This window comes from Pongo abelii, chromosome 16, assembly GCF_028885655.2.
Source record: "Pongo abelii isolate AG06213 chromosome 16, NHGRI_mPonAbe1-v2.0_pri, whole genome shotgun sequence".
NCBI classification, from domain to species: domain Eukaryota; kingdom Metazoa; phylum Chordata; class Mammalia; order Primates; family Hominidae; genus Pongo; species Pongo abelii.
Genome location: NC_072001.2, coordinates 66986065 through 67011546, shown reverse-complemented (window position 1 = coordinate 67011546; position 25482 = coordinate 66986065). Strand labels below are relative to the sequence as shown.

The window sequence follows — 25482 nt, the reverse complement described above, 5'->3', positions numbered from 1 at the left end:
TCCTTCTGAAACTGTTCCAATCAATAGAAAAAGAGGGAATCCTCCCTGATTCATTTTATGAGGCCAACATCATCCTGATACCAAAGACTGGCAGACACACAACAAAAAAGAGAATTTTAGACCAATATCCCTGATGAACATCGATGCAAAACTCTTCAATAAAATATTGGCAAACTGAATCCAGCAGCACGTCACAAAGCTTATCCACCACAATCAAGTTGGCTTCATCCCTGGGATGCAAGGCTGGTTCAACATACACAAATCAATAAACATAATCCATCATCTAAACAGAACCAAAGACAAAAACCACATGATTATCTCAATAGATGCAGAAAAGGCCCTCAAGAAAATTCAACAGCCCTTCATGCTAAAAACTCTCAATAAACTAGGTATTGATGGGACGTGTCTCAAAGTAATAAGAGCTATTTATGACAAATCCACAGTCAATATCATACTGAATGGGCAAAAACTGGAAGCATTCCCTTTGAAAACTGGCACAAGACAGGAATGCCCTCTCTCACCACTCCTATTCAATATAGTGTTGGAAGTTCTGGCCAGGGCAATCAGGCAAGAGAAAGAAATAAAGGGTATTCAATTAGGAAAAGAGGAAATCAAATTGTCCCTGTTGGCAGATGATATGATTGTATATTTAGAAAGCCCTATCATCTCAGCCCAAAATCTCCTTAAGCTGATAAGCAACTTCAGCAATGTCTCAGGATGCAAAATCAACGTGCAAAAATCACAAGCATTCTTATACACCAATAACAGACAAACAGAGGACCAAATCACGAGTGAACTCCCATTCACAATTGCTTCAAAGAGAGTGAAATACCTAGGAATCCAACTTACAAGGGATGTGAAGGACCTCTTCAAGGAGAACTACAAACCACTGCTCAATGAAATAAAAGAGGACACAAACAAATGGAAGAACATTCCATGCTCATGGATAGGAAGAATCAATATTGTGAAAATGGCCATAATGTCCAAGGTAATTTATAGATTCAATGCCATCCCCATCAAGCTACCAATGACTTTCTTCACAGAATTGGAAAAAACTACTTTAAAGTTCATCTGGAACCAAAAAAGACCCCGCATTGTCAAGACAATCCTAAGCCAACAGAACAAAGCTGGAGGCATCACGCTACCTGACTTCAAACTATGCTACAAGGCTACAGTAACCAAAACAGTATGGTACTGGTACCAAAACAGACATATAGACCAATGGAACAGAATAGAGCCCTCGGAAATAATACCACACATCTACAACCATCTGATCTTTGACAAACCTGACAAAAACAAGAAATGGGGAAAGGATTCCCTATTTAATAAATGGTGCTGCGAAATCTGGCTAGCTATATGTAGAAAGCTGAAACTGGATCCCTTCCTTGCACCTTATACAAAATTAATTCAAGATGGATTAAAGACTTAAATGTTAGACCTAAAACCATAAAAACCGTAGAAGAAAACCTAGGCAATATCATTCAGGCCATAGGCATGGGCAAAGACTTCATGACTAAAACACCAAAAGCAATGGCAACAAAAGCCAAAATTGACAAATGGGAGCTAATTAAATTAAAGAGCTTCTGCACAGCAAAAGAAACTACCATCAGAGTGAATAGGCAACCTACAGAATGGGAGAAAATTTTTACAATCTACCCATGTGACAAAGGGCTAATATCCAGAATCTACAAAGAACTTAAAACAAATTTACAAGGAAAAAAAACAACACCAACAAAAAGTGGGCAAAGGATATGAACAGACACTTCTCAGAAGAAGACATTTATGCAGCCAACAGACATATGAAAAAATGCTCATTATCACTGGCCATCAGAGAAATGCAAATCAAAACCACAATGAGATACCATCTCACACCAGTTAGAATGGCAATCATTAAAAAGTCAGGAAACAACAGGTTCTGGAGAGGATGTGGAGAAATAAGAATGCTTTTACACTGTTGGTGGAACTGTAAACTGGTTCAACCATTGTGGAAGACAGTGTGACGATTCGTCAAGGATCTAGAACTAGAAATACCATTTGACCCAGCCATCCCATTACTGGGCATATGCCCAAAGGATTATAAATCATGCTGCTATAAAGACACATGCACACGTATGTTTATTGTGGCACTATTCACAATAGCAAAGACTTGGAACCAACCCAAATGTCCATCAATGATAGACTGGATTAAGAAAATGTGGCACATATACACCATGGAATACTATGCAGCCATAAAAAATGATGAGTTCATGTCCTTTGTAGGGACATGGATGAAGCTAGAAACCATCATTCTGAGCAAACTATCGCAAGGACAAAAAACCAAACACCACATGTTCTCACTCACAGGTGGGAATTGAACAATGAGAACACTTGGACATAGGGTGGGGAACATCACACACCGGGGCCTGTAGTGGGGTGGGGGGATGGGGGAGGGATAGCATTAGGAGATATACCTAATGTAAATGACAAGTTAATGGGTGCAGCACACCAACATGGCACATGTATACATATGTAACAAACCTGCACGTTGTACACATGTACCCTAGAACTTAATGTATAATAATAAAAAAAAACAAAAAACAGACCCAATGATATGTTGCCTACAAGAAATGCATTTCACCTACAAAGGCACACATAGACTAAAAATAAAGGGATGAAAAAAGATTTTCCAGGCCAATGGAAACTAAAAAAGAGCAGGAGTAGCTATATTTACATCAGACAAAATAGATTTCAGGATAAAAACTTTAGAGAGACAAAGCCATTATATAATGATAAAAGGGTCAGTTCAGCCAGAAGATATAACAACTGTAAATGTATATGCATCCAACATTGGAGGACCCTGCTTTCAGCATTGGACAGATCATCCAGACAGAAAATCAACAAAGAAACATAGGACTTAATATGCATTATAGACCAAATGGACCTAATAGATATTTACAGAACGTTTCATCTAATAGTTGCAGAATACACATTCTGCTCAGCACATGGATCATTCTCAAGGATGGACCATATGTTAGGCCACAATACAAGTCTTTAAAAAATTTTTGGCCAGGCGCAGTGGCTCATGCCTGTAATCCCAGCACTTTGGGAGGCCAAGGCGGGTGGATCACGAAGTCAGGAGATTGAGACCATCCTGGCTAACATGGTGAAACCCCGTCTCTACTAAAAATACAAAAAAATTAGCCAGGCGTGGTGGTGGGTGCCTGTAGTCCCAGCTACTTGGAAGGCTGAGGCAAGAGAATGGTGTGAACCCAGGAGGCGGAGCTTGCAGTGAGCCAGGATTGTGCCACTGCACTCCAGCCTGGGCGACAGAGCGAGACTCTGTCTAAAAAAAAAAAAAAAAATTAAATTTAAATCATATCAAGTATCTTCTCTGACCACAATGGAATAAAACTAAAAAATAATAAGAGGAATTTTGGAAACTATACAAACACATGGGAATTAAATAATATGCTTCTGAATGACCAGTGGGCTATTGAAGAAATTAAGAAGGAAATTGAAAAATTTCTTGAAACAAATGATAATGGGAATACAACATACCAAAACCTATGGAATATGTTGAAAGCAGTATTAAGAGGGCTTTTGCAAACCAAACCCAAAATTAGTAGAAGAAAAGAAATAATAAAGATCAGAAGAGAAATAAATAAAAGTGAAATGAAGAAAACAATACAAAAGATCAGTGAAACCAAAAATTGGTTTTTTGAAAAGATAAAATTAACAAACTTTTAACCAGACCTAATAAGAGGAAAAAAGACCCAAATAAATAAAATCAGAGACGAAAAAGGAGACATTACAACTGATACTACAGAAACTCAAAGCATCATTAGTGGCTACTGTGAGCAACTATATGATTTCCAATAGGCTGGAAAACCTAGAAGAAATGGATACATTTCTAGACATGTACAACCTACCAGGATTGAACCATGAAGAAATCTAAAACCTGTACACCAATAACAAGTAAGAAGATCAAAGCTGTAATTTGAAGTTTCCTGGCAAAGAAAAGCCTGGGGCCCTATGGCTTTACTGCTAAATTCTATCAAACATTTAAATAAGAACTAATGCCAGGCCAGGTGCTGTGGCTCATGCCTATAATCCCAGCACTTTGGGAGGCTGAGGTGGAGAGAGCACTTGAGCTCAGGAGTTCAAGACCAACCTGGGCAACATGGAGAAGCCCCGTCTCTACTGAAAATACAAAAATTAGCTGTGTGTGCTGGTGCATGCCTGTAGTCCCAGTTAGTTGGGAGGCTGAGATGGGAGGATCACCTAAGCCCTGGAGGCAGAGGCCACGTGAGCCATGATCACCCCATTTCACTCCAGCCCAGGTGACAGAGCAAGACCCTGTCGCAAACAATGACAACAACAACAACAAAGAACTAATACCAATCCTACTCAAACTATGCTGAAAAATGGAGGAGGGAATACTTCCAGACTCGTTCTAAGAGGCCAGTATTATCCTTATACCAAAACCAGACAAAAACACATCAAAGAAAACTATGGACCACATCCTTGATGAACACTGATGCATTATAACAACAGAGTTAAGGAAAAAACATATAATCATTTCAATTGATGCTGAAAAAGCATTTGATAGAATTCAACATCCCTGCATGATAAATATCTCAACACAATAAAAGCTGTATATAACAGACCCGCTGCTAGTATCATACTGACTGGGTAAAACCTGAAAGCCTTTCCTCTAAAATCTGGAACACAACAAGGATGTCCACTTTCACCACTGTTATTCAACATAGTACTGGAAGTCCTAGCTAGAGCAATCAGACAAGAGAAAGAAAGGGCATCCAAATTGGACAGGAAGAGGTAAAATTATCCTTGTTTGCAGATATAATCTCATATTTGGAAAAACCTGAAGACTCCACCAAAAAATTGTTAGAACTGATAAACAAATTCAGTAAAGCCGCAGGATACAAAATCAACATATAAAAATCAGTAGTATTTCTATATGCCAACAGCGAACTGTCTGAAAAAGAAATCAAGAAAGTAATCTCACTTACAATAGCTAAAAATAAACCTAGGATTAACTTAACCAAAGAACAAAATATGTGAAAGATCTCTATAATGAAAACTATAAAACATTGATGAAAGAAGTTGAAGAGGACACACAAAAAAATGGAAAGATATTCTATGTTCATGGATTGGAAGAATTAATATTGTTAAAATGTCCATACTACCTAAAGCAATCTATAGATTCAATGCAATCACTATCAAAATACCAATGACGTTCTTAACAGAAATAGAAAAAACAAAACCTAAAATTTATATGGAACCACGAAAGACACAGAATAGCCAAAGCTATCCTGAGAAAAAAGAACAAAAGTGGAGGAATCACAATTATCTGACTTCAAATTATACTACAAAGCTATATAGTAACCAAAACAGCATCATACTGGTATAAAAACAGACACATAGACCAATGAAACAGAGTAGAGAACTCAGAAACAAATACATACATCTGCAGTTAACTCATTTTCGACAAAGGTGCCAACAACATAACTGGGGAAAGGACAGTCTCTTCAATAAATGGTATTGGGAAAACTACATATCCACATGCAGAAAAATGAAACTAGACCCCTGTTTCTTACCATATAGAAAAATTCAAAATGGATTAAAGACTTAAATCTAAGACTTCAAACTATGAAACTACTAAAAGAAAACATTGGAGAAACTTTCCAAAACATTGGATTAGGCAAAGATTTCTTGAGTAATACCCCACAAGCACAGGTAACCAAGAAACATAGACAAATGGGATCACATCAAGTTAAAAAGCTTCTGCACAGCAAAGAAAACAATCAACAAAGTAGAGACAACCCACAGAATGGGAGAAAATATTTACAAACAACCCATGTGACAAGGGATTAATAACCAGAATATATAAGGAGCTCAAACAAGTCTGTAGGAAAAAATCTAATAATCTGATTTAAAAATGGGCAAAATCAGCACCACAGGAAAGGTTAAAAAATGGGCAAAAGATCTGAATAGACATTTCTAAAAAGAAGACATACAAATGGCAAACAGGTGTATGAAAAGGTGCTCAACACCATTGATCATCAGAGAAATGCAAATCAGAACTACAGTGAGACATCATCTCACCCCAGTTAAAATGGCTTTTATCCAAAAGACAGTCAGTAACATGCTGGTAACAATGCTGAGAAAGGGGAACCCTCGTACACTGTTGGTGGGAATGTAAGTTAATACAACCACTGTGGAGAACATTTGGAGGTTCCTCAAAAAACTAAAAATAGAACTAACATACGATCCAGCAATCCCACTGCTAGATATATACCCAAAAGAAAGGAAATCAGTATATTGGAGAAATATCTGCACTTGTGTGTTTATTGCAGCACTGTTCACAATTGCCAAGAATTGGAAGCCACCAAAGTGTCCCTCAGCAGACAAATGGATAAAGAAAATATGGTAAATATACACAAATAAGTACTATTCAGCCATAAAAAGAATGAAATCCTGTCATATGCAACAACTTGGATGGAACTGAAGGTCATTATGTTAAGTGAAATAAGCCAGGTACAGAAAGACAAACTGTGTATGTTCTCATTTATGGGAGCTAAAAATTAAAACAGTTGAACTCATGAGAGATTGAGAGTAGAAAAATGGTTGCCAGAACTTGGATGGAGCTGGAGACTATTATCCTAAGTGAAGAAACTCAGGAATGGAAAACCAAAAATTGTATGTTCTCACTCATAAGTGGAAGCTAATCTATGAAGATGCAAAGGCACAAGAATGATACAGTGGACTTTGGGGACTCGGGGGAAGGGTGGGAGGGGGGTGAGGTATAAAAGACTGCAAATTGGGTTCGTTGTATACTACTCAGGTGATGGGAACACCAAAATCTCACAAATTACCACTAAAGAACTTATGTAACCAAACACCACCTGTTCCCCCACAGCCCATGGAAATAAAATTTCTGGTTGCCAGAGCCTCAGAAGGGTAGAGGGGCCAGGCCATGGTGGGGGGAAGGGAGACTGGTTAATGGGTACAAATATATAGTTAGATAAATGAAGATGATCTAGTATTTGATAGCACAATAGAGTATAGCCAACAATAAGTTATTGTATATTTAAAAATTACTAAAAGAGCATAACTGCATTGTTTGTAACACAAAGGGCAAATGCTTGAGATGATGGATACCCTGTTTATCCTGATATGATTATTACATTGTATGCCTGTGTCAAAATATCTCACATACCCCATAAATATATACACCTACTATGTACCCACAAAAATTTAAAAAAATTAAAAAAAAAAAACAGATCATGGCATGCTCTTGCCCAAAAATCTGTGATGAGTCCTTGTTAGCCATAGGATGAATGAACCCACTCTTAGCATGGCATTCTCGGGCCTTTCTTGTACTGCCTTAGCCCTATTTCTGGCCTCATCCACTGTTCCTCTCTCCAAAACCTAGCCCCGGGCAACAAGATACAGATACACATCCTGGCCTCTCTTCTCTGTTTGTGCTATTCTCATCCCGGATGCTGCTGCTCTTCCTTTTTTCTGCTCATGGATTTCCTGCTAATCGCTCAAGGCCCAACAGAAGTGCCATTTCCTCCGAAACACTTTCACCATCCTTACCACCTCTGAAAAGTGTAACTAAGAACTAATCTGCCTTTCTGCTTCCATTGTTCTTTGTACAAACTTTTTTTTTTTTTTTCTTGAGATGGAATCTCGCTCTGTCTCCCAGGCTGGAGTGCAGTGGCAGGATCTCGGTTTACTGCAACCTCTGCCTCCCAGGTTCAAGCCATTCTCCTCCCTCAGCCTCCTGAGTAGCTGAGATTACAGGCATCTGTCACCACACCCGACTAATGTTTGTATTTTTAGTAGAGATGGGTTTTCACCACTTTGACCGGGCTGGTCTCGAACTCCTGACCTCAAGTGATCCGCCCGCCTCAGCCTCCCAAAGTACCGAGATTACAGGCATGAGCCAGCACGCCTGGCCCTGTGTACAAACTTCTGCTGAGCATTGATCACAATGAGTCACTTTCTGCTACGTAGTGCCCAACACATGCTGAGTTACTCAGTGTTGAACAAATGAGTGAATGGGTGAATGAATAAGTGAATGCGTTAGTGAAAACCAGGCACACATACGGATGGCCAAGGCCCTTTCATGTCTTACCTGGAAAATACAGAAGAGATTGCAGGTGGATTTCAATTTACTGATATGAATATTTGTTGAAGGTCTACTGTATGCCAGGGGGTAGAGTGACAAACATCAATGTGCTATGGTACCAGCCTTCCAGGAGCCCATTATCTACTAGGAGCTGGCCGTAGTGAGACTCGATTGGGATGCCATCGGAAATAAAAGGTAACCATTTCTCACCAACAAACGCTCGCTGCCAAGGAGTGCGCTCTCTGTCTCTGCAGAGTGGAGATCATCCTGGTGTGTGTTGTACATCCACCACAGAAAGCCCGCTGATGTGGGTAGGTGGAGGTGATGTGCATAGATGATGTCACCTATCTTGACATAGATGGAAGGGACACTGGGGCTGACTGCCCTTTGGTACCTGGTAGCACTAGATGTACCTTCCACGGGATGGATCACCAGGAAACAGGGCTCAGTTTCACCCAGGAACCTCACCCCCATGCATGATTCCAACACAAAGGCCTTGTAGAGGGCGTTTTTATGTGGTTTTGTCTTTGTTTTGGATTTGGGAGCTTCCCCTCTGAGTAATGGTATGTCCTTCCTCCACCCCCAATCTGCACCCAAGCCTGATCCAACTTGAGAACTCAGAAATGGAAGGTGAAGTTTTCAGGTCTGATGGTATTTTATGCCAAAATAACAAGCATGAGAATTGATGAAAATTCTATGCAGGCCAGGAATCCAGAACCCCAGGGAGGGGGGAATTGTTTTATATAAACAGTGTTAAGAGGTATGAATCCTCGAGTAAGATATTCCAAAAAATCCAAATTCCTCTATGCCCTGAGTCATTCTGCGAGCTGTCCTTTAATAATGTGCGATGAAGTCTGCTGGCCAAGCTGTCATGAGGATGTTAATACTTCAAATGTGTGTGGAACTTTCTAGAACATGGTGTGTTTACATGTCTGTTTTCTCATTTGATCCTCACTGAAGTACAGGATCTTGTTACTTTTTTACATATAGGCAATGGAGATTCAGAGAGGTTAAGTAACTTACCCAAGATTACACAGTATTAAGTGACAGGGCTGAGACTTGAACTTAGCCAGTGAGGAAACACTAAACAAAGCTGCAGGTCACCAAGTTTTATTTTACCAGATTCTAACATTACAGATTTCTTACTTCCTTAGGTTATGCCTTTTACACACAGTTAATCCAAAACAAAAAACAAAAAACAAAACAAAAAAAAAACAGTGTTTTTTTTCTTTCTAATAGCTGTTTTTTTCTTTCTAATAGTTGTTTTCTCTTTCTGGCTGGGCACTGTGGCTCATGGCTGTAATCCCAGCACTTTGGGAGGCTGAGGCAGGAGGATTGCTTGAGCCCAGGAGTTTGAGACCAGCCTGGGCAACAGAGTGAGTCTCTACAAAAAAAAAAATGTTTTTTAATTAGCCAGATGTGGTGGTACATGCCTGTAGTCCCAGCTATTCAAGAGGCTGAGATGGGAGGATTACTTGAGCCCAGGAAGTTGAGGCTGCAATGAGCTGTGATCGCACCACCACACTCCAGCTTGGGTGATAGAGTGAGACTATGTCTCAAAAAAAATTGTTTTCTCTTTCTAATAAGTTATCCCTCATACTTAAAAATTTAATTTGTATTTTATTAATTGCTATAGAATGTGCATACATTTGAAAGTAGAACTTATGCCTGGAGCTATTTCCATACTAAAACCTGAAGACATGGAGTGGAGGTGAGACTTGGTAGAAATCTAACTGGCAAGATCTGTTAGGATGAGACTGTAAAAGTTCAGGGCCAGACCAAAGAGTTTCTATCGGCAGTCACAGCATGGAAGTGTTTTTCCCTCAAAACTTTTTATTGGGAAAAAAATTTCAGAACATTTGAAGAAATTGGGAGAATACAATAGACATCATTAAACCCTCTCCTTACATTCAACATTCAGCCATATTTGCTTTACCTATTAACATTCCCATTTTGCAAGTGAGGGACCCAAGGCTCAAAGAGATGAGTGACTTGCCAAGGTCACAGAGCCAGGATGGGTAGAAGTGGAATCGAATCTCTGTCTACCTAAGGATGGGGCCCTCTTTAGCATTGGTTTTCTAAACACTGGACCCCAGCTGATTTTGACTTCCTTGCAGGCTTGCTTCGAAGTCATGACTCTTGGAGCCGACTCCTGGTGAGTTGGATTTAGTTGGTTTGGGAATTCTGATAGGCAATTAGCACAGATAGGGGGCCCCCTAAAGCACAGCTAGGTGCTCAGAATGCCTGAATCCAGGCCCAGGTTCCTCACTGGTTAGATGGGAGCAACATCCATCCCAGCCTCACCCGTTGGCTTTGAGGGTCTGATAAAGGAAAGGGAAGGGAGAGCCCACGGCAAATGGTGGTGTGTGGCACAGACCATAAAGCCAGTGTGCTGCTTAGCCCAGGACTGAAAGCCAGTGGTCCTGGAATGGCCTTGAAAGTGAATTTTTATTTCTTTCCCTCTATCCCATGAGAGTATAGAGACAGAGCAGCTAGTGGTTTTCTTTCCTGCTTTACCCAGTAGGGCAACAGGAGGTCAGAGCCACACAGTGGCCTACCCCAGAGGAGGAGGCAGTCATGGGTGAGTAGCCAGAGGCTGTGGTTTAACAAATGCAAGTGCAACTGAGTTCAGGCCCTTTCCTAAGCCACAACTGTGGGTTTTCTGGGAAAAACATGGAGCTGCACAGCAAACTGATGAGGCACCAGAGCTAGGTTGGAAATGGCAAACCAGCAGGCAAGGGTGATCTCAGAAGGCACGCCAGCATCAGCTAGAGGAGGGGAGGCCATGTGGAAGAGTGGAAAGCACACAGGATTGGGGGTCAGCCTGCGCTTGAATCTCAGCTCCATTACCTATTAGCTGAGGCAGTGTGGGCAAACGATCTGTTGTGCCTTAGTTTCTTCATCTGTAAAACTGGGGTCAGTTTTACAGGGGTCAGAAGCAAGACAGCACTTGCTTCACAGGGTGAGGACCAAATGAGACACATGTGACTACTTTGTAAACTGTGAAGTGCTACAAGTTTTGTTCTACACGGACCTCTAGGTTGGGTGTGTGGAGGGACACAGGAGGAGTGTGAGAAGCAGGCCCTGCCTTCAGCCAGTGTGCAGTCTAGCGGTGATATGGTTTGGATCTGTGTCCCCACCCAAATCTCGTGTTGAATTGTGATCCTCAGTGTTGGAGATGGGGCCTGTTGGGAGGTGACTGGATCTTGGGGGCGGATTTTCCCCTTAGTGCCTTGGTGCTGTTCTCATGATAGTGAATTCTCACAAGATCAGGTTGTTTAAAAGTGTGAGGCACCCTCCCCTCTCTCTCCCTCTTGCTCCTTCTCTGGCCAGGTAAGATGTGCCTGCTTTCCCTTCACCTTCTGCCATGAGTGTAAGCTTCTTGAGGCCTCTCCAGAAGCAAAAGCTGCTATGCTTCCTGTACAGCCTATGGAACCATGAACCAGTTAAATCTTTTTTTTTTTTTTTTTTCAGATGGAGTCTCACTCCATCATGCAGGCTGGAGCGCGGTGGTGCGATCTCCACTCACTGCAACCTCTGCCTCCCAGGTTCAAGCGATTCTCCTACCTCAGCCTCTGAAGTAGCTGGGATTACAGTTGTGTGCCATCACACCCAGCTAATTTTTTTGCATTTTTTCTTAGAGATGGGGTTTCGCTATGTTGGCCAGGCTGGTCTCGAACTCCTGACCTCAGGTGATTTGCCCACCTCGGCCTCCCAAAGTACTGGGATTACAGGCGTGAGCCACTGCGCCCATCAGGTATTTCATTACAGCAATTCGAGAATGGACTAATACAAGTGGAGAAGGCAAGACTCGCTCACAGAGCTTTTGGTGGTGGTTGGTGCTATGGATCAAGCTTGTTGCATGAATGGAGATGGGAGAAGGAAGAAGAGCTGGGCTGCATATCCAAATGATGCTTCTGGAGGAAAGAAGATTTGGGCAGGGCCTGGAAATGTGGTTAGGGGTTCAATAGGCAGGTGATAAAGATTCTCATTCTGGGAGGGAGAGACATCATGAAGGAAATAGTCACAGAGATTATGATAACACCTATAGGCCACTTTATACGCCTTGTTTGATCCTCCTAGTAACCCTCTTGAGGTAGGTTTTATGATTGTTATTCCTAATTTATAGGTGAGAAACCTATGCTGAGAGAGGTTCAATAACTTGCCCAGTGTCAGGCTGCTGGTAAATAACTTGTCAGGCTGCTGATAAATGGCAGAGCTGGGATCCGAACCCAGATTCCAAGGCATGTATGCTTAGCCATTATCTATATACTCCAAAAGCAGGATGTGTGAGAGATGCATATGTGACTGCATTGGTCCATTTCTTTATTTGTCCAGTAAACAATAACTGGGCCCTGCTATAATGCCAGCCATCCTTGGGTGCTGGGGGTGGAAATTAAAGGCAAGGCCCTTGTCCTCTCTCATGGGGCTTTAGTATAGCGGGGACAGGACAAGTAAGGAAGGAATTGTAGTGCAGCTGGCTCTCTGCCAGAGGTGTGTGCAAGCTGGGGACAACTAGCTGTGTGTTGGAGGGGAGGGAGATTGTAGAAGAAGTTCCAGCGTGTGTGGGAACTGGGTAGGGAGGGGGAGAAGGAGCTTGTCAGGAAGGCTGTTCCAGCAGAGTGATCTGCAGGGTGGGATGGAGTGATGAAAAGGTAGCAGGGAGGTAGCAGAGGGAAAGCGGGCAGGGAGTAGGAGGTGAAGCAGCAGGGCCTTGAATGCCACACAGAGGCACGTATTGGGCATGGGCCACACTGGAGACTTGTGGGGAGGGGCTGCCTGTGGTCCCATCGACAGTGTGCGAGGAGAGGGAGCTGAGCACCCTCGAAACCTGTCCACAGAGGCCTAGCATGGAGCGGCCGGCCTTTCTCAGGTTGCCCAGCACTGCCTGAATAATCTGGGGCTGTGCTTGACATGGCCGGTGAAGATTGGTAGGTAGCTTCCTTGTCCTCACAGCACAGCCCTGGCTGGGCCTCTGCTTTGCTGAGCAGAGCAGCCTCACTCAGCAGCAGGCAGGCCACACGGACATCTGGAGAGGGCACCGGGCTGGAGGTCCTTGCTCAATGACCTTGGTGGTTTCTTGATGTCTCTGGGCTACTCTGACATGAAGGGACTAAATGATCTCTGAGGTCCCTTGCAGCCCCAACATTGTAAGCTCCCAGGGATGACTGTTCATGCTGCATCCCAGAAAAGAATGAGCAAACATAGTCGCTGTTCTCTGACATCTCACTGGGTGCTGCTCCTTACATAAACCATCTCTCTCAATCACAGAGCAACCCCATGGCTCAGTAGGTTTTGCCCCCATTTTATAGATGGGAAACTGAGCCTCTAAGAGCTCCAGTGTCTTTGTCCAATTTTCATATTGTGAATAGCAGGATTTGAACCCAGATTTGCCTTTGTGTTTTGTACTTTACAACATAGCCCCCCAAGGGTGTCTTCATCCTGCTCAGACTTCAGGACATGCTGTGCTGGGCCCACAGGCCATGGGTGCCCCACCGGACGACCACCACCTTCTGGTCGGCACCACTGCAGGCACCTCTGGCCAGATCCCCCAGGACACAAAGGAGCACGTTGGCCTCTCCCATGAGTGCCTCCCTGGCAGGATGAGCTGGGTGGGTTTGTTTTGACAAGGGCATTTCTGCCTCCTGGTGGCAGGCAGGCCCTGGGCTGGGCAGTGGTGGCACCTGTGGGAATGTGACCCCTCCCTCCAGCCGTGCTTTGGAGGTGATGTCAGGTATGGGGGTGAAGTATTTGGTTGAAGTAAATAAAGCTGGAGGAGAATGACAGGAGTGGGGAGTATGGCTAGGATCGGACTGCCCCAGAGGGCACTCTGGCTTGGACCCAGCAGTGTGTGGTTGCAGCAGCCTGTTCTTACTTCCTGACCGGGGGCCAGGAGACCTGCGCCTTTACACGTCCTGCCTTAGAGCCCAAAGCAGTAGGAATTTTCCCAGCCAGCTTGGGAGGTTGTGCCATCTTGAAACTGCAGAGCCTAGAACTTGAAGGGGCTTTGGATACCATCCACTGCCTGACTTAGAGTTGGGGGGCTGAGGCCCAGAGAAAGGACGTGGCCTGCTTAAGCTCACATGGCCTTAGGTGGTGGAGCTGGATCTGCAGTTTTCCAATCCGCAGGCCTGGGCTCTTTTGCACCACCCTGTTCTGTTTGGGGAGGGAGGAAGCAGAGAAGCTTAGACCAAATTCCTGGGGAACTGCCACTTTGCTGACCCTCAGCTTCCTTTTGGACCCTGCCTTAGTCCCGTTCCCTCCTGCTCCATCCCCATCACAGCCCTATGGGAGGAATGCACTCTGGAGCCCCTAGTGGTGGCCTGGCAGAAAAGGAGGAGCCTCTGGCCCTGGATTCTTTCAATTCATTTCCTCAAATATTAATGGAATATGCAGGATGCAAGATGCCACAGGGGATGCCAGGAACCCTAAAACCAATTAGAATTTTCCCAGGGAAAAGGCTGCCACCTAGGAAAGTGGCATCACCTGTGAGAGACAGCCTACAGCTTAGGACTGCCAGCAGGCCAGTATCATCAACACAGAGGGGTTAGAGCACAGGGTGGGGGGTAGCTCAGTGAGGAGTAAGGGAGTTAGCTGGGTGGTCAGGGTGGCTCACGTCTGTAATCCCAACTACTCAGGAGGCTGAGCGAGGAGGATCACTTGAGCTCAGGAGTTTAAATCCAGTCTGGGCAACATCTCATCTCTTTTTTTAAAAAAAGTTCTCTCTCTTTTAAGTAAGGGAGTAAGAGGAGGCAGGGTTGCAGGGGAAGAGGCTCTGAAAATGAAGAGGAGTAGGACAGGCATTCCAAGCCAGAGCAAAGGATGGAGTTGAGATGTCGTTGTGGAGTGGTAGTGCCCACCCTGCGGGGATATAGAGCAGGTACAGGCAAGGGATGGGTGGTGAGGCTGGAAAGAGAGCATGGGGCAATCAGTGCCTTGACTACCTCAAATATCAGGCGGGGCATTTGGACTTTCTCCGGTGGCCGGTGGGACCACTGAAGATATTTAACCAGATTCAGTTGTTGGGGAGAAAGGGATTGGACTGCCAGGGAAGCCCCCACCCCACTGCTCCCCACTGACTGTGACATTACGAGCTGTTGCACCTTGGCAAATCATTTAGCCCTGTGTGAGCCCCGTTTTCTTATCTGTGAAATGGAGTTGATAATAGTACCTATCACTCAGGGTGGCTGCAAGGATCACATAGAGCACTAGCATCAAATTTGGCTTAGTAAACATGCTGTAAATGTTAGTCCCTACCCTCTGTCCTGGCTGTCATCAGGCTAGTAGTGGAGCTTGGGACAGCAAGAAGGAAGCCTGTCTGAAAGCAGGTAGAGCTTCAGGCTTGGGGGTCCAAATTCCCTGGCCAGCCTATAGGTACCTTGGTGGCCTAGGAAGGAAGCAGAAACATGGTTGGATGGCAGGGAGCCATGGCCTCTGTTTACTCCCAAACAGGGCAGGTCTGAGTCTATGGGTATGTCTGGTCCAAATGGCCCAATAAGTGAGTGGTGAAGGTAGGGACAAGAACCTGGGTCCTGACCACCCAACAGAGCATTCCTACTGCCCCACGGCCACCTTCCAGCCTGAAACCCCCAGGCTTCATCCCTTTATCCAGACCCAGCTTGGGTGTTCGCCCTGCCAGGACCTCCATTTTCTCATCTGACTTGAGGACCTCCTGCTCAGGAGCTCCTGAGGCCAGGGATGGGGTCTGGGGCTACTCACTTGCATGGAAGCATCACCAGAAGAAAAGGCACCCTGGGGTGGGACGCAGGTGCCAGAGGAGGAAAACAGCTGTGTCTGAGCCAGGCACGAGGTTGCCCCAGGTTGCCAGGCCAGAGTGGCATTGCTGCTTCTCTCTGGGATAGATTTTTTTTTTTTTTTTTTTTGAGACAGAGTCCCTCTCTGTCACCCAGACTGGAGTACAGTGGTACGATCTCAGCTCACTGCAGCCTCTGCTTCCCGGATTCAAGCAATTCTCCTGCCTCAGCCTCCTGAGTAGTGGCGGCTACAGGCGTGTGCCACCACGCCCAGCTAATTTTTGTATTTTTTTAGTAGAATCGGGGGTTTCACCATGTTGACCAGGCTGGTCTTGAACTCCTGACGTCAAGTGATCCACCTACTTTGGCCTCCCAAAGTGCTGGGATTACAGGCATGAGCCACTGCACCCAGCCCCCTGGGCTAGATTAATAAGACCCCTGAGAAGCAAGGAAGGGGAATCATTTAGTCTAGTGGTTAGGAGCACAAACTTTGGGGCCTGAGAGATAAAGGTTAAAATTCCTAATGAGGGATAATACAAACTAATGTTATAGTCTTGGTTTCTTTTCTTTTCTTTTCTCTTTTCTTTTTGACAGGGTCTCACTCTGTTGCCAAGTCTGGAGTATAGTGGCACAATCATAACTTATTGCAGCCTCAACCTCCTGGGCTCAGGTGATCCTCCCACCTCAGCCTCCTGAGTAGCTGGGACTACAAGTGTGTGCCACCATGCTGGGCTAATTTAAAAAAATTTTTTTTGTAGAGACAGGGTTTCTCCAAGTTGCCCTGGCTGGTCTTGAACTCCTGGGCTTAAGCAATCCTCCTGCCTCTGCCACCCAAAGTTCTGGGGTTACAGGCATTAGCCACCACACCTGGCTAGTCTTGGTTTCTTCTTTTTTTTTTTTTTTTTTGCAAAAGGAATGATAACACCCACCATGTTAGGTAGTTGAGAGTTCAATGAAGTATAAAGTATGTTGCATGTTTGCTTAGCACGGGGTCCGGTATATTGCAGGGGCTTAATCAGTGGCACCTGTCTTCACTTAGGGCACATATATTGAGCAGCTGCTGGATATCAGGCTCTATCCCAGCCTATGGGGAGATGACAGGAACAAAACCCTTGGGCAACCCAGTAGAGGGAGACAAGCAGACAAGCTCATCAGAGTAAGAAGCACTGTGTTTGGGTATTACAGGGTACTTTGGGAACTGGGGAGGGTGGCAGGCAGGGAGAGAGCAGAGAAGGCCTTCTGGAGGAGGAACTACCTTTGCTGAAATGTGAATAGGAACTAGCCAGGTTTGGGGTTGGGGCAGTGCAGGGAGAGTGTTCCAGGCAGGAGAGAAGTCACCTGCTGTGTGTTAGGTGCTTGGGGTGGGGCTGAGGACAGATGGGACTCGAGCGGGGGAAACATGGCCTTGCCCTGAGGTTCTTTTTTGTTTTTTTATTTTTGTTTTTTTTGTTGTTGTTTTTTTGAGATGGAGTCTCACTTTGTCGCCCAGGCTGGAGTGTAGCGGTGTGTTCTCGGCTCACTGCAGCCTCCACCTCCCGGGTTCAAGTGATTCTCCCATCTCAGTCCCCCGAGTAGCTAGGATTACAGGTGCATGCCACCACGCCCAGCTAATTTTTATATTTGTAGTAGAGATGGGGTTTCACCATGTTGGCCAGGCTGGTCTCGAACTCCTGACCTCAGGTGATACCCCCCTGGCCCCGCCTCGGCCTCCCAAAGTGCTAGGATTACACGTGTGAGCCACTGTGCCCGGCCTGCCCTGAGGTTCTTATAGGCCAGTGAAGAAACCATCTCTCCTGGACTGTATGCCACAGAGGTGAGCCTATGTGAGGAAGGAGACTCCCATCTTATTTCAGCCTCAATTCTTCCCCTCTACCACCTCATCCCTGCTGCTCCATAGTCCTGGGGATCACCAGGTCTGGTGTTTCCACCTCTGCCCACTGTGGCTCCCACCCCCATTCAGCGTGTGGTGTGAGATGGTGTCCTGGGCTCTCAGCTATGGTGGTCGGGAGGCCTGGGCCATGGCTCTTCAGCACCAGAGAGATGTCTCAGGGTCTTTTCCCTGGAGGAGAGGAGACGTTCCTAAGAGGGTGAAACTGCCCGCCTGGGAGATAATTGGCAGTTGGGAGGTTGCAGCTGACTGCATAGGGTGCCAGGACACTTGGGTCCATGGGCAACCCCCAGTGAGCTGGTCAGGGGTGCTGGAGTGGGGCCACTTTCCTGGATCCTCTCCAGGTCATAAGCTGACCTCACCCACCCTCATGCTCCTTTCTGTACAGCCTTGGGGAAATTTGCGGTGCCTTGGGGAAAGACTTGGACACATTTTCAAAACAGTGTTGAGAGTAATCTCCAGAGGGGAAGAAGAATAAAAAAGCAAAAAAATGCAAAAGGAAATGTGTTATTTATTTTTTTTAAAAAAAGGAAAAAAAGCTTGGGGAAGGCCTCAGCCACCTCCCTTGAGTGGAAGTTTCCAGCTGGAGGGTCACAGAGAGCATAGGCAGCCGGGGGACCTGGGAGAAGGCATCTGTCCAGATTCACTATCAGTTCAGCTAACAGCTAGGGTCACCCTCAGCGTGCCAGCTGCTGTGCTCTGCATTGCAGGGGCAAAGATGCAAAGATCTGAGTCTTCCTTCCGGCTGAGGACAGCTCTGGTAGGGGAGCTATGATAAAAACAGCAAAGGACCGCTGGACAAGAGAAAGCATGCCAAATGTCATCACAGAAAGGTTCAAATAAGCCTGGTGGGGCCTGGAGGGGGGGTGGGGCTCACTCCTGGGGGTGGTGGAGGGTGCTCAGGGTTGCTGAGGAAAGTCTGCAAGAACACAGTGGGTTGAGTTAGACTTTGAAGCTCAGCTAGGATTTCAATGGACAGAGACTGAACAGAAGGCTTTCCAGGCAGAGCAGATGGTGTGAACAAAGGTGCAAGCTGTGGAAACCCTTCAGTGCTTTAAGAAACAGGGATGTTCGATTTTCTTAAATATTTATTTATTTAATAGCTTTATGGAGATATAATTCACATACTATACAATTTATTCACTTAATGTGTACCGTTTACAAAGTTATATAACCAACACCACCATCATTTATAGAAAATAGAAAAGAAACCTTGTACTCCCCATCTCTCCATTCCCCCAATCCTAGGGGACTACTAATCTACTTTCTGTCTCTGGATTTGCCTATGCTGGGTATTTTGTATCAATGGAATATTTTTTGTCTTTTGTGACTGGTTCTTTCCCTTAGCATAAATGTTTTCAAGGTTCATTGCTGCTGTAGCAGGTATCAGTACTTCATTCCCTTTTATATTTCATTTTATTTATTTATTTATTTATTGAGACAGAGACTCACTCTGTTGCCCAGGCTGGAGTGCAGTGGCACGATCTTGGTTCACTGCAACCTGCACCTCCCGGGTTCAAGTGATTCTGCTGCCTCAGCCTCCCGAGTAGCTGGGACTACAGGCGTGCACCACCACACCCACCTAACTTTTGTATTTTTAGTAGAGACAGGGGTTTTGCCATGTTGGCCAGGCTGGTCTCAAACTCCTGACCTCAAGTAATCCACCCGCCTCGACCTCCCAAAGTGCTGGGATTACAGGCATGAGCCACCGCGCCCAGCAGTACTTCATTCCTTTTTATTTTTTTCTTTGGCTTCATTCCTTTTTATGGCCAAATCAAATTCACATGTGGATACTAGATGTGCTATGGGTGTTCACATCTTGTTTATCCATTCATTCACTGTTTCCCCTTCAGGGCTATTGGGAATATGCTGCTGTGAACATTTGTATACATATTTTGTGTGGATGTGTGTTTTCAGGACATTTCCTTTAGAGTGGAGTGAAGGAAAGTTGTGTGGAGTGGGAGAAAGTGGGTGAGGCAGAGGGGACCGTAGTCTGAGTGGTTGGGTGGGAATGAGAAGGGAGAGCTCAGGATTCCATTGCAGCCTCACTAGGAGTCTGGGGTGTGCGAGGGCCAGGCCCATAGGTGTGTGAGGGGCTGTCCCCTACCCTGCACCCACCTGCATTGTTGTGTCAGACCTGGCAGCTGCTTGCTGGTCTGGAAATAGCCTGAGCAGCTGGTATTTTCCCTGGAAATCGGGTGCATTTTTCCTGTGTCCTGCTGAGGACCAAAATTAGTTAAACACAGAGAGAAATGTGGTCTACACGGTTAGTCTAGAGGAGGGGAATGTTGTCAACAGGAAGTTGGCTGGCCAGGGGAAGGAGGCGGTCAGGAAGACCAAGGTCAGTAAGCCAAGTATAAACAGAGGCTAAGCTGGGATGTCCCCGTCCCTTTCACACTCACACAGCAGTGCTGGGTTTGTTTACAGGAAATGCTGCAAGTATCTCATTGACCCCATTTGACAGATGGGAAAACAGAGGCACTGCATTAAAGGGATCTGCCACTCAGAGACAGAATGGAGATGAAGGCTGGAGTCTTCAGTTCTGCTGTGAGCAGAAGGTTTGGTAAAACCCAGGCCTTGCCCTCAATGCTTTGCTTGTCTTTGGGTTCACAGAGAAGACTGAGGACCAAAAACAAGGAAGAGTTTATGCTGTTTCAGTCTCCTAAAAAGAACACCAAGTCCCACCCCAAACCCCAAAGCCAAAACACAAACCAACCAGCCTTTAATTACCGTCTTTTTTTTTCTTTTCTTCCTTCCTTTTTTTTTTTCTACTTTTTGTTGTCCAGCCAGAAAACATTATGTTGTTAGACAAGAATATTCCCATTCCACACATCAAGCTGATTGACTTTGGTCTGGCTCACGAAATAGAAGATGGAGTTGAATTTAAGAATATTTTTGGGACGCCGGAATTTGTTGGTGAGTTGTAGGCCTGTTTCTCTCTCAGCTAAGAATCTGGCATCAAAGGTAGGGATCCTGGGAAGAAACCTGTGTCTGGGGCTATGGCCTCTGGGCAAAGAGATGATGCATTGGAACATCTCTAGCAACCTAATGGGTGGGGAAGGAAATGTCTTATTGGGCCTGGGGGTGAGGGCCCAGGTGTAGGCTTTGAGTGCTCAGTGGGGCAAGGGCTGAGTGGGGCCCAGTGGCTCTCAGTGGGGCTACAGCCTGTAAGGTTAAACCCTCGCAGCGCTGGCCCCACCTCGTGCTCTTAGATGAGTTTATTCTTGTGAAGATTTAAAATTACCTTGCCCTCTTGAATTCCCATAAACTCAACCTTCTCTGAACTAGCTTTTGATTTCCTGAAAAGGAAAAAGGAAATCATCTGCCAAATACCACATCCACCCACTCGCCTCTCCTCTATGCCTGGCTTTATTCATGCATGGGGGTTCCCAGCTCCAGTGGGGCCCTGGCTGCTTTCTCTTCCCTCTGTTTCTCTCACCCTTGGCCCAGGCCCCTGCCCATTCTGTACCCCAGAAGCCCCCTTGTAGGGCTTGGGCCGGAGATTGGGGTCATGGAGAAACAGCCTGTAGAGGGGGAAGGAATGAGCGCTGAGAACCACCATCTGTTTATCTGCTTTGGGAGTTGGAGTGGTCTTGGAGATAGGGAGGGCATGATGTCCTCAAAATCTGAGTGCTAAAACTTCTGACCACAGTCAAATAAAAAAGAAAGAATGTGTCAGACCAACCACCTGGTGGATTTTCAGGCTCTGCAGCCACCGTAGAATGCTGCTCAGAGACCCCACAGATGCCAGGTCAGGAAGCCCTTGCTGTGTGCCAGGCACTATGTCTCATGCTCTACAAACATTGTCTTAATTATCCTCAAATGGCTTCATGAAGCAGAGTTAATTATTTTCTCCAACAAGTGCCTTGTTCAAGGCAACACAACCAGTAGGCGGTGGAGCTGAGATTCAAATACAGATACAGCCAACAGCAAAGCCTGTGCTCTTCCCATTATGCCGGGTTGTCTCTCTAAGAAAACCCTGCCCTCAAAGAGCTTACAATTTAGTTGTAGAAACAAGGCATCAAACCATCAAAAAAGAGTGCCAGAAGGATCTTTTTAGATTTTCTGGTCCAGTTTAACAAATGTGGAGATGGCAGGCTGGGGGATTTTAGTTAAGGTCAACTCAGGTTATTTGTCGCCTACTGTACGACAGATATTAGGTGATGTATGGGGGACACAGTGATGTTAAGGAGCCATACTCAGAATGGCACACCCAAGGTCACCAGTTCGTGGCAGAGCCAACTTAAACTTGGGGCACAGACATCTAGACTCGAGCTTTGTCTGAAAGAGCAGTTGCTACCCACCATTCACATATGTGGTAAAAATGCATGTCTATTAAATTTATTCTAATTGTTAAATAACAATAAACAACTAGAAACTGAGAGCAATAAGGAAGAGGTGTCACAAGACAGGATGTGATTAAGTGTAAAGCAAGTAAAATAGATGTTCTGAAAAGACTGTTCATATGAGATACCCACTCTGGCAATGGGATCAGTCATGGCCTTGAGTGAGTGAGGGAAAAAGGGCTGGTGTTGGGGTGGGAGAGGTCTCTGAAGAGGGGTAGGGAGGGAGCCAGAGGAGAGGAGGAACACCTCCCAGCTTCACTGATACCCTAGCAGGAGGTAAGGCCAGAGTAAGGCATTTATCAGGGACAAGTCACTGTCCACTCCAAATGGAGCTGAGAGTTCACACTAGACTGTTAGTGTGAGTGGGTTATTGATGGATGAGGCTATACTATGGAGAGTTTTGCCCAGTGGTATGCTGATAAATATCTAATAACCAGGTCTCAAAAAAATAATTCCCTAATTTAAAGCATTGGCCAATTTCAAAGTACTGGCATGTTGTCACTCAATACAGAGTTGGAAAGACATATACCTCATTGGCTTTTGTGAGCCAGTATGGTTTTGTTTGCACTGGTTTTGTTTTACCTTAAAATATATAAGATGACTTCTCCAAACCCTTGGCTAAATTATGATGACTTTCTTTTCCAAGACCCCTGAGAAACAGGTTATAACCATTTTCCCCTGCTCCCACCATTCCTTTGATATTTTAACCTGAGACCCAGGGTTAAAAAATTAGTGTCAGCTTTTAGTACTAGGGTGGATTAGGTGTTCTAAAAAGCCCTCCTCCTACAAAACTGGATTTTTTTTTTTTTTTGAGACAGGGTCTCTGTCACCCAGGCTAGAGTGCAGTGATGCAATCATACCTCACTGCAGATTCAATGTCCTGGGCTCAAGTAATCCTCCCACCTCAGCCTCCCGAGTAGCTTGGTCTACAGGCATGCACCATTATGCCTGGCAATTTTTAAAAAATTTTTATAGAGGTGGGGTCTCACTATATTGCCCAGGCTGATCTCAAACTCCTGGACTCAAGTGATCCTCCCACCTCAGCCTCCCAAAGTGCTGGGTGACAGGCGTGAACCACCATGCCTGGCTTACAAAACTGGATTCTTGAGAAAAATTTTCTTTCTCATGAAATTCTGGTCTCACGGGAAATAAGGTAAATCTTTATTTTTATTTATTTATTGAGACAGAGTCTCACTCTGTCACCCATGGAGTGCAGTGGCGTGATCTCAGCTCACTGCAACCTCCACCTCCTGGGTTCAAGTGATTCTTGTGCCTCAGCCTCCCTAGTAGCTGGGATTACAGGCACCCACCACCACGCCCAGCTAATTTTTGTATTTTTAGTAGAGACAGGGTTTCATCATGTTGGCCAGGCAGGTCTCGAACTCCTGACCTCAAGTGATCCCCCTGCCTTGGCCTCCCAAAGTGCTGGGATTACTGACGTGAGCCAGTGAGCCACCGCTCCTGGCCAGAGAAATCTTTAAACATAGTAACTCCTTCAGCACCACCTGTCCCACCCCCAAAAGCTGATGAGCTGAACCTAGAGCTAGAGCAGTGAGCAGCAAGAAAATTCAACAGAAGGAACTCCCCTAGAGGCAAGTGCACTTGTCACCACTTCAGTTAGAGACTAGCAAAATTTAGATGTTCAAGGACATAAGATATTGAAATTATCAGATGTTGACTGTAACATCTGATGGATGGAATATATACACTAGTGGAATATAAACATTAAAGTACATTTTATATACATAGAAATAAAAGGTAGACTCACAAGAATGAGCAAGCAACAAGAGGTGTCAAAAATGACCAGATGAATTTTAAAAAGAACTGGATAATAGAACTTTAAAGAATTTAATTGTTGAAATTTAAAACTCTGTGAATGGGTTATACATCAGATTGTATACAGCTAAGGAGAGAGTTGAAGAATTGAAAGAGCTGAAACAAATTAGCTAGAGCACCGTAGAGTGACAAAGACATAGAAATATGAAAGAGAGGATAACCAAAAGAGAATAAAAAGAGAAAACTTATCATAGGTCTCTTTGGAATTCTAAAAGGAGGAAATAGATACCAAAAAAAAGGAGAAGCACTATTTGAAGAGAATGGCTGAGAATTTTCAGAACTGCATCCATGCATCCACAGACACAGAAAGGACAATATATACCAGGCAGAAAAAAACAAAAATCTTACCTAGACACATTATAGTGAAACTAAAGGGTACCAAGACAAAGCAGTCAGAGAAGACAAATACCTACAAAAGAACAATAATTAGATCTACAGCATACTTCTCAAAACAACAATGGAAGCCAGTATCCAGTGGAATATTATCTTCAAAGAGCTGAGGAAAAATAAAAAGTAAACCCATAATTGTGTGCCCAGAAAAAATATATCTCAAGAATGAGGCCGGGCATGGTGGCTCATGCCTATAATCCCAGGAATTTGGGAGGCCAAGGTGGGTGGATCATTTGAGGTCCGGAGCTCAAGACCAGCCTGACCAACATGGTGAAACCCTGTCTCTACTAAAAATACAAAAATTAGCCAGACATGGTGGCACACACTTCTAATCCCAGCAACTTGGGAGGCTAAGGCGGGAGGATCACTTCAACCCAGGAGGCAGAGATTGTCGTGAACTGAGATCTCGCCATTGCACTCTAGCCTGGACGACAGAGTGAGACCATGTATCAGAAAAAAAAAAAAAAGAATGAGGGCAAAGATTTAAGAAAAACAAAAAAGAACAATTTTTAAAAAACCCCCAAAACATTGATATAGAGTTTACCACCAATACACCATCATTAGCGGAACTTCTAAAAGATGTACTTCTGAATTAAAGAAATGAACTCTGAAGGGAGGCCTCAAAGCAAGAAGTAATAGAAGCAAAGAAATCAGTAAATATTAAGCAAATATAAACATTTTTCTGCTTAAAATTGTGATGATAGCTGGGTGTAGTGGCTCATGCCTGTAATCCCAGCATTTTTGGGAGGCCAAGACGGGCAGATCACTCGAGGCCAGGAGTTTGAGACCAACCTGGGCAACATGGTGAAACCACACCTCTACTAAAAATACAAAAAATTAGCCAGGCATTGTGTCTCACACTTGTAGTCCCAGCTACACTGGAAGCGGAGGCAGGAGAATTGCTTGAACCTGGAAGGCGGAGGTTGCAGAGAGCCAAGATAATACCACTGTACTCCAGCTTGGGCAACAGTGAGAGTCTGTCTCAAAACACAAAACAAAACAATAGGCTGGGTGCCATGGCTCACACCTGTAATCTCAGCACTTTGGGAGGCCAAGGCGGGCGGATCACCTGAGGTCAGGAGTTCAAGACCTGCCTGGCCAACATGGTGAAACCCCATCTCTACTAAAAAT

General features: G+C 44.8%; 1 protein-coding gene across 5 annotated transcripts in view; it reads left to right on the top strand.

Moving 5' to 3' along the window:
* The window catches only part of DAPK2 (death associated protein kinase 2), a 139530-nt gene that overhangs the window by 87001 nt on the left and 27047 nt on the right, over positions 1 to 25482 (top strand). For 4 of the 5 annotated variants that reach the window (XM_009249899.4, XM_063716688.1, XM_054532771.2 and 1 more), the window contains one exon: positions 20566 to 20695. In XM_009249899.4, coding sequence (XP_009248174.2) covers positions 20566 to 20695 — 130 coding nt within the window. The remainder of the gene's footprint in view (positions 1 to 20565; positions 20696 to 25482) is intronic. The other variant, XM_063716687.1, reaches the window with a different exon arrangement.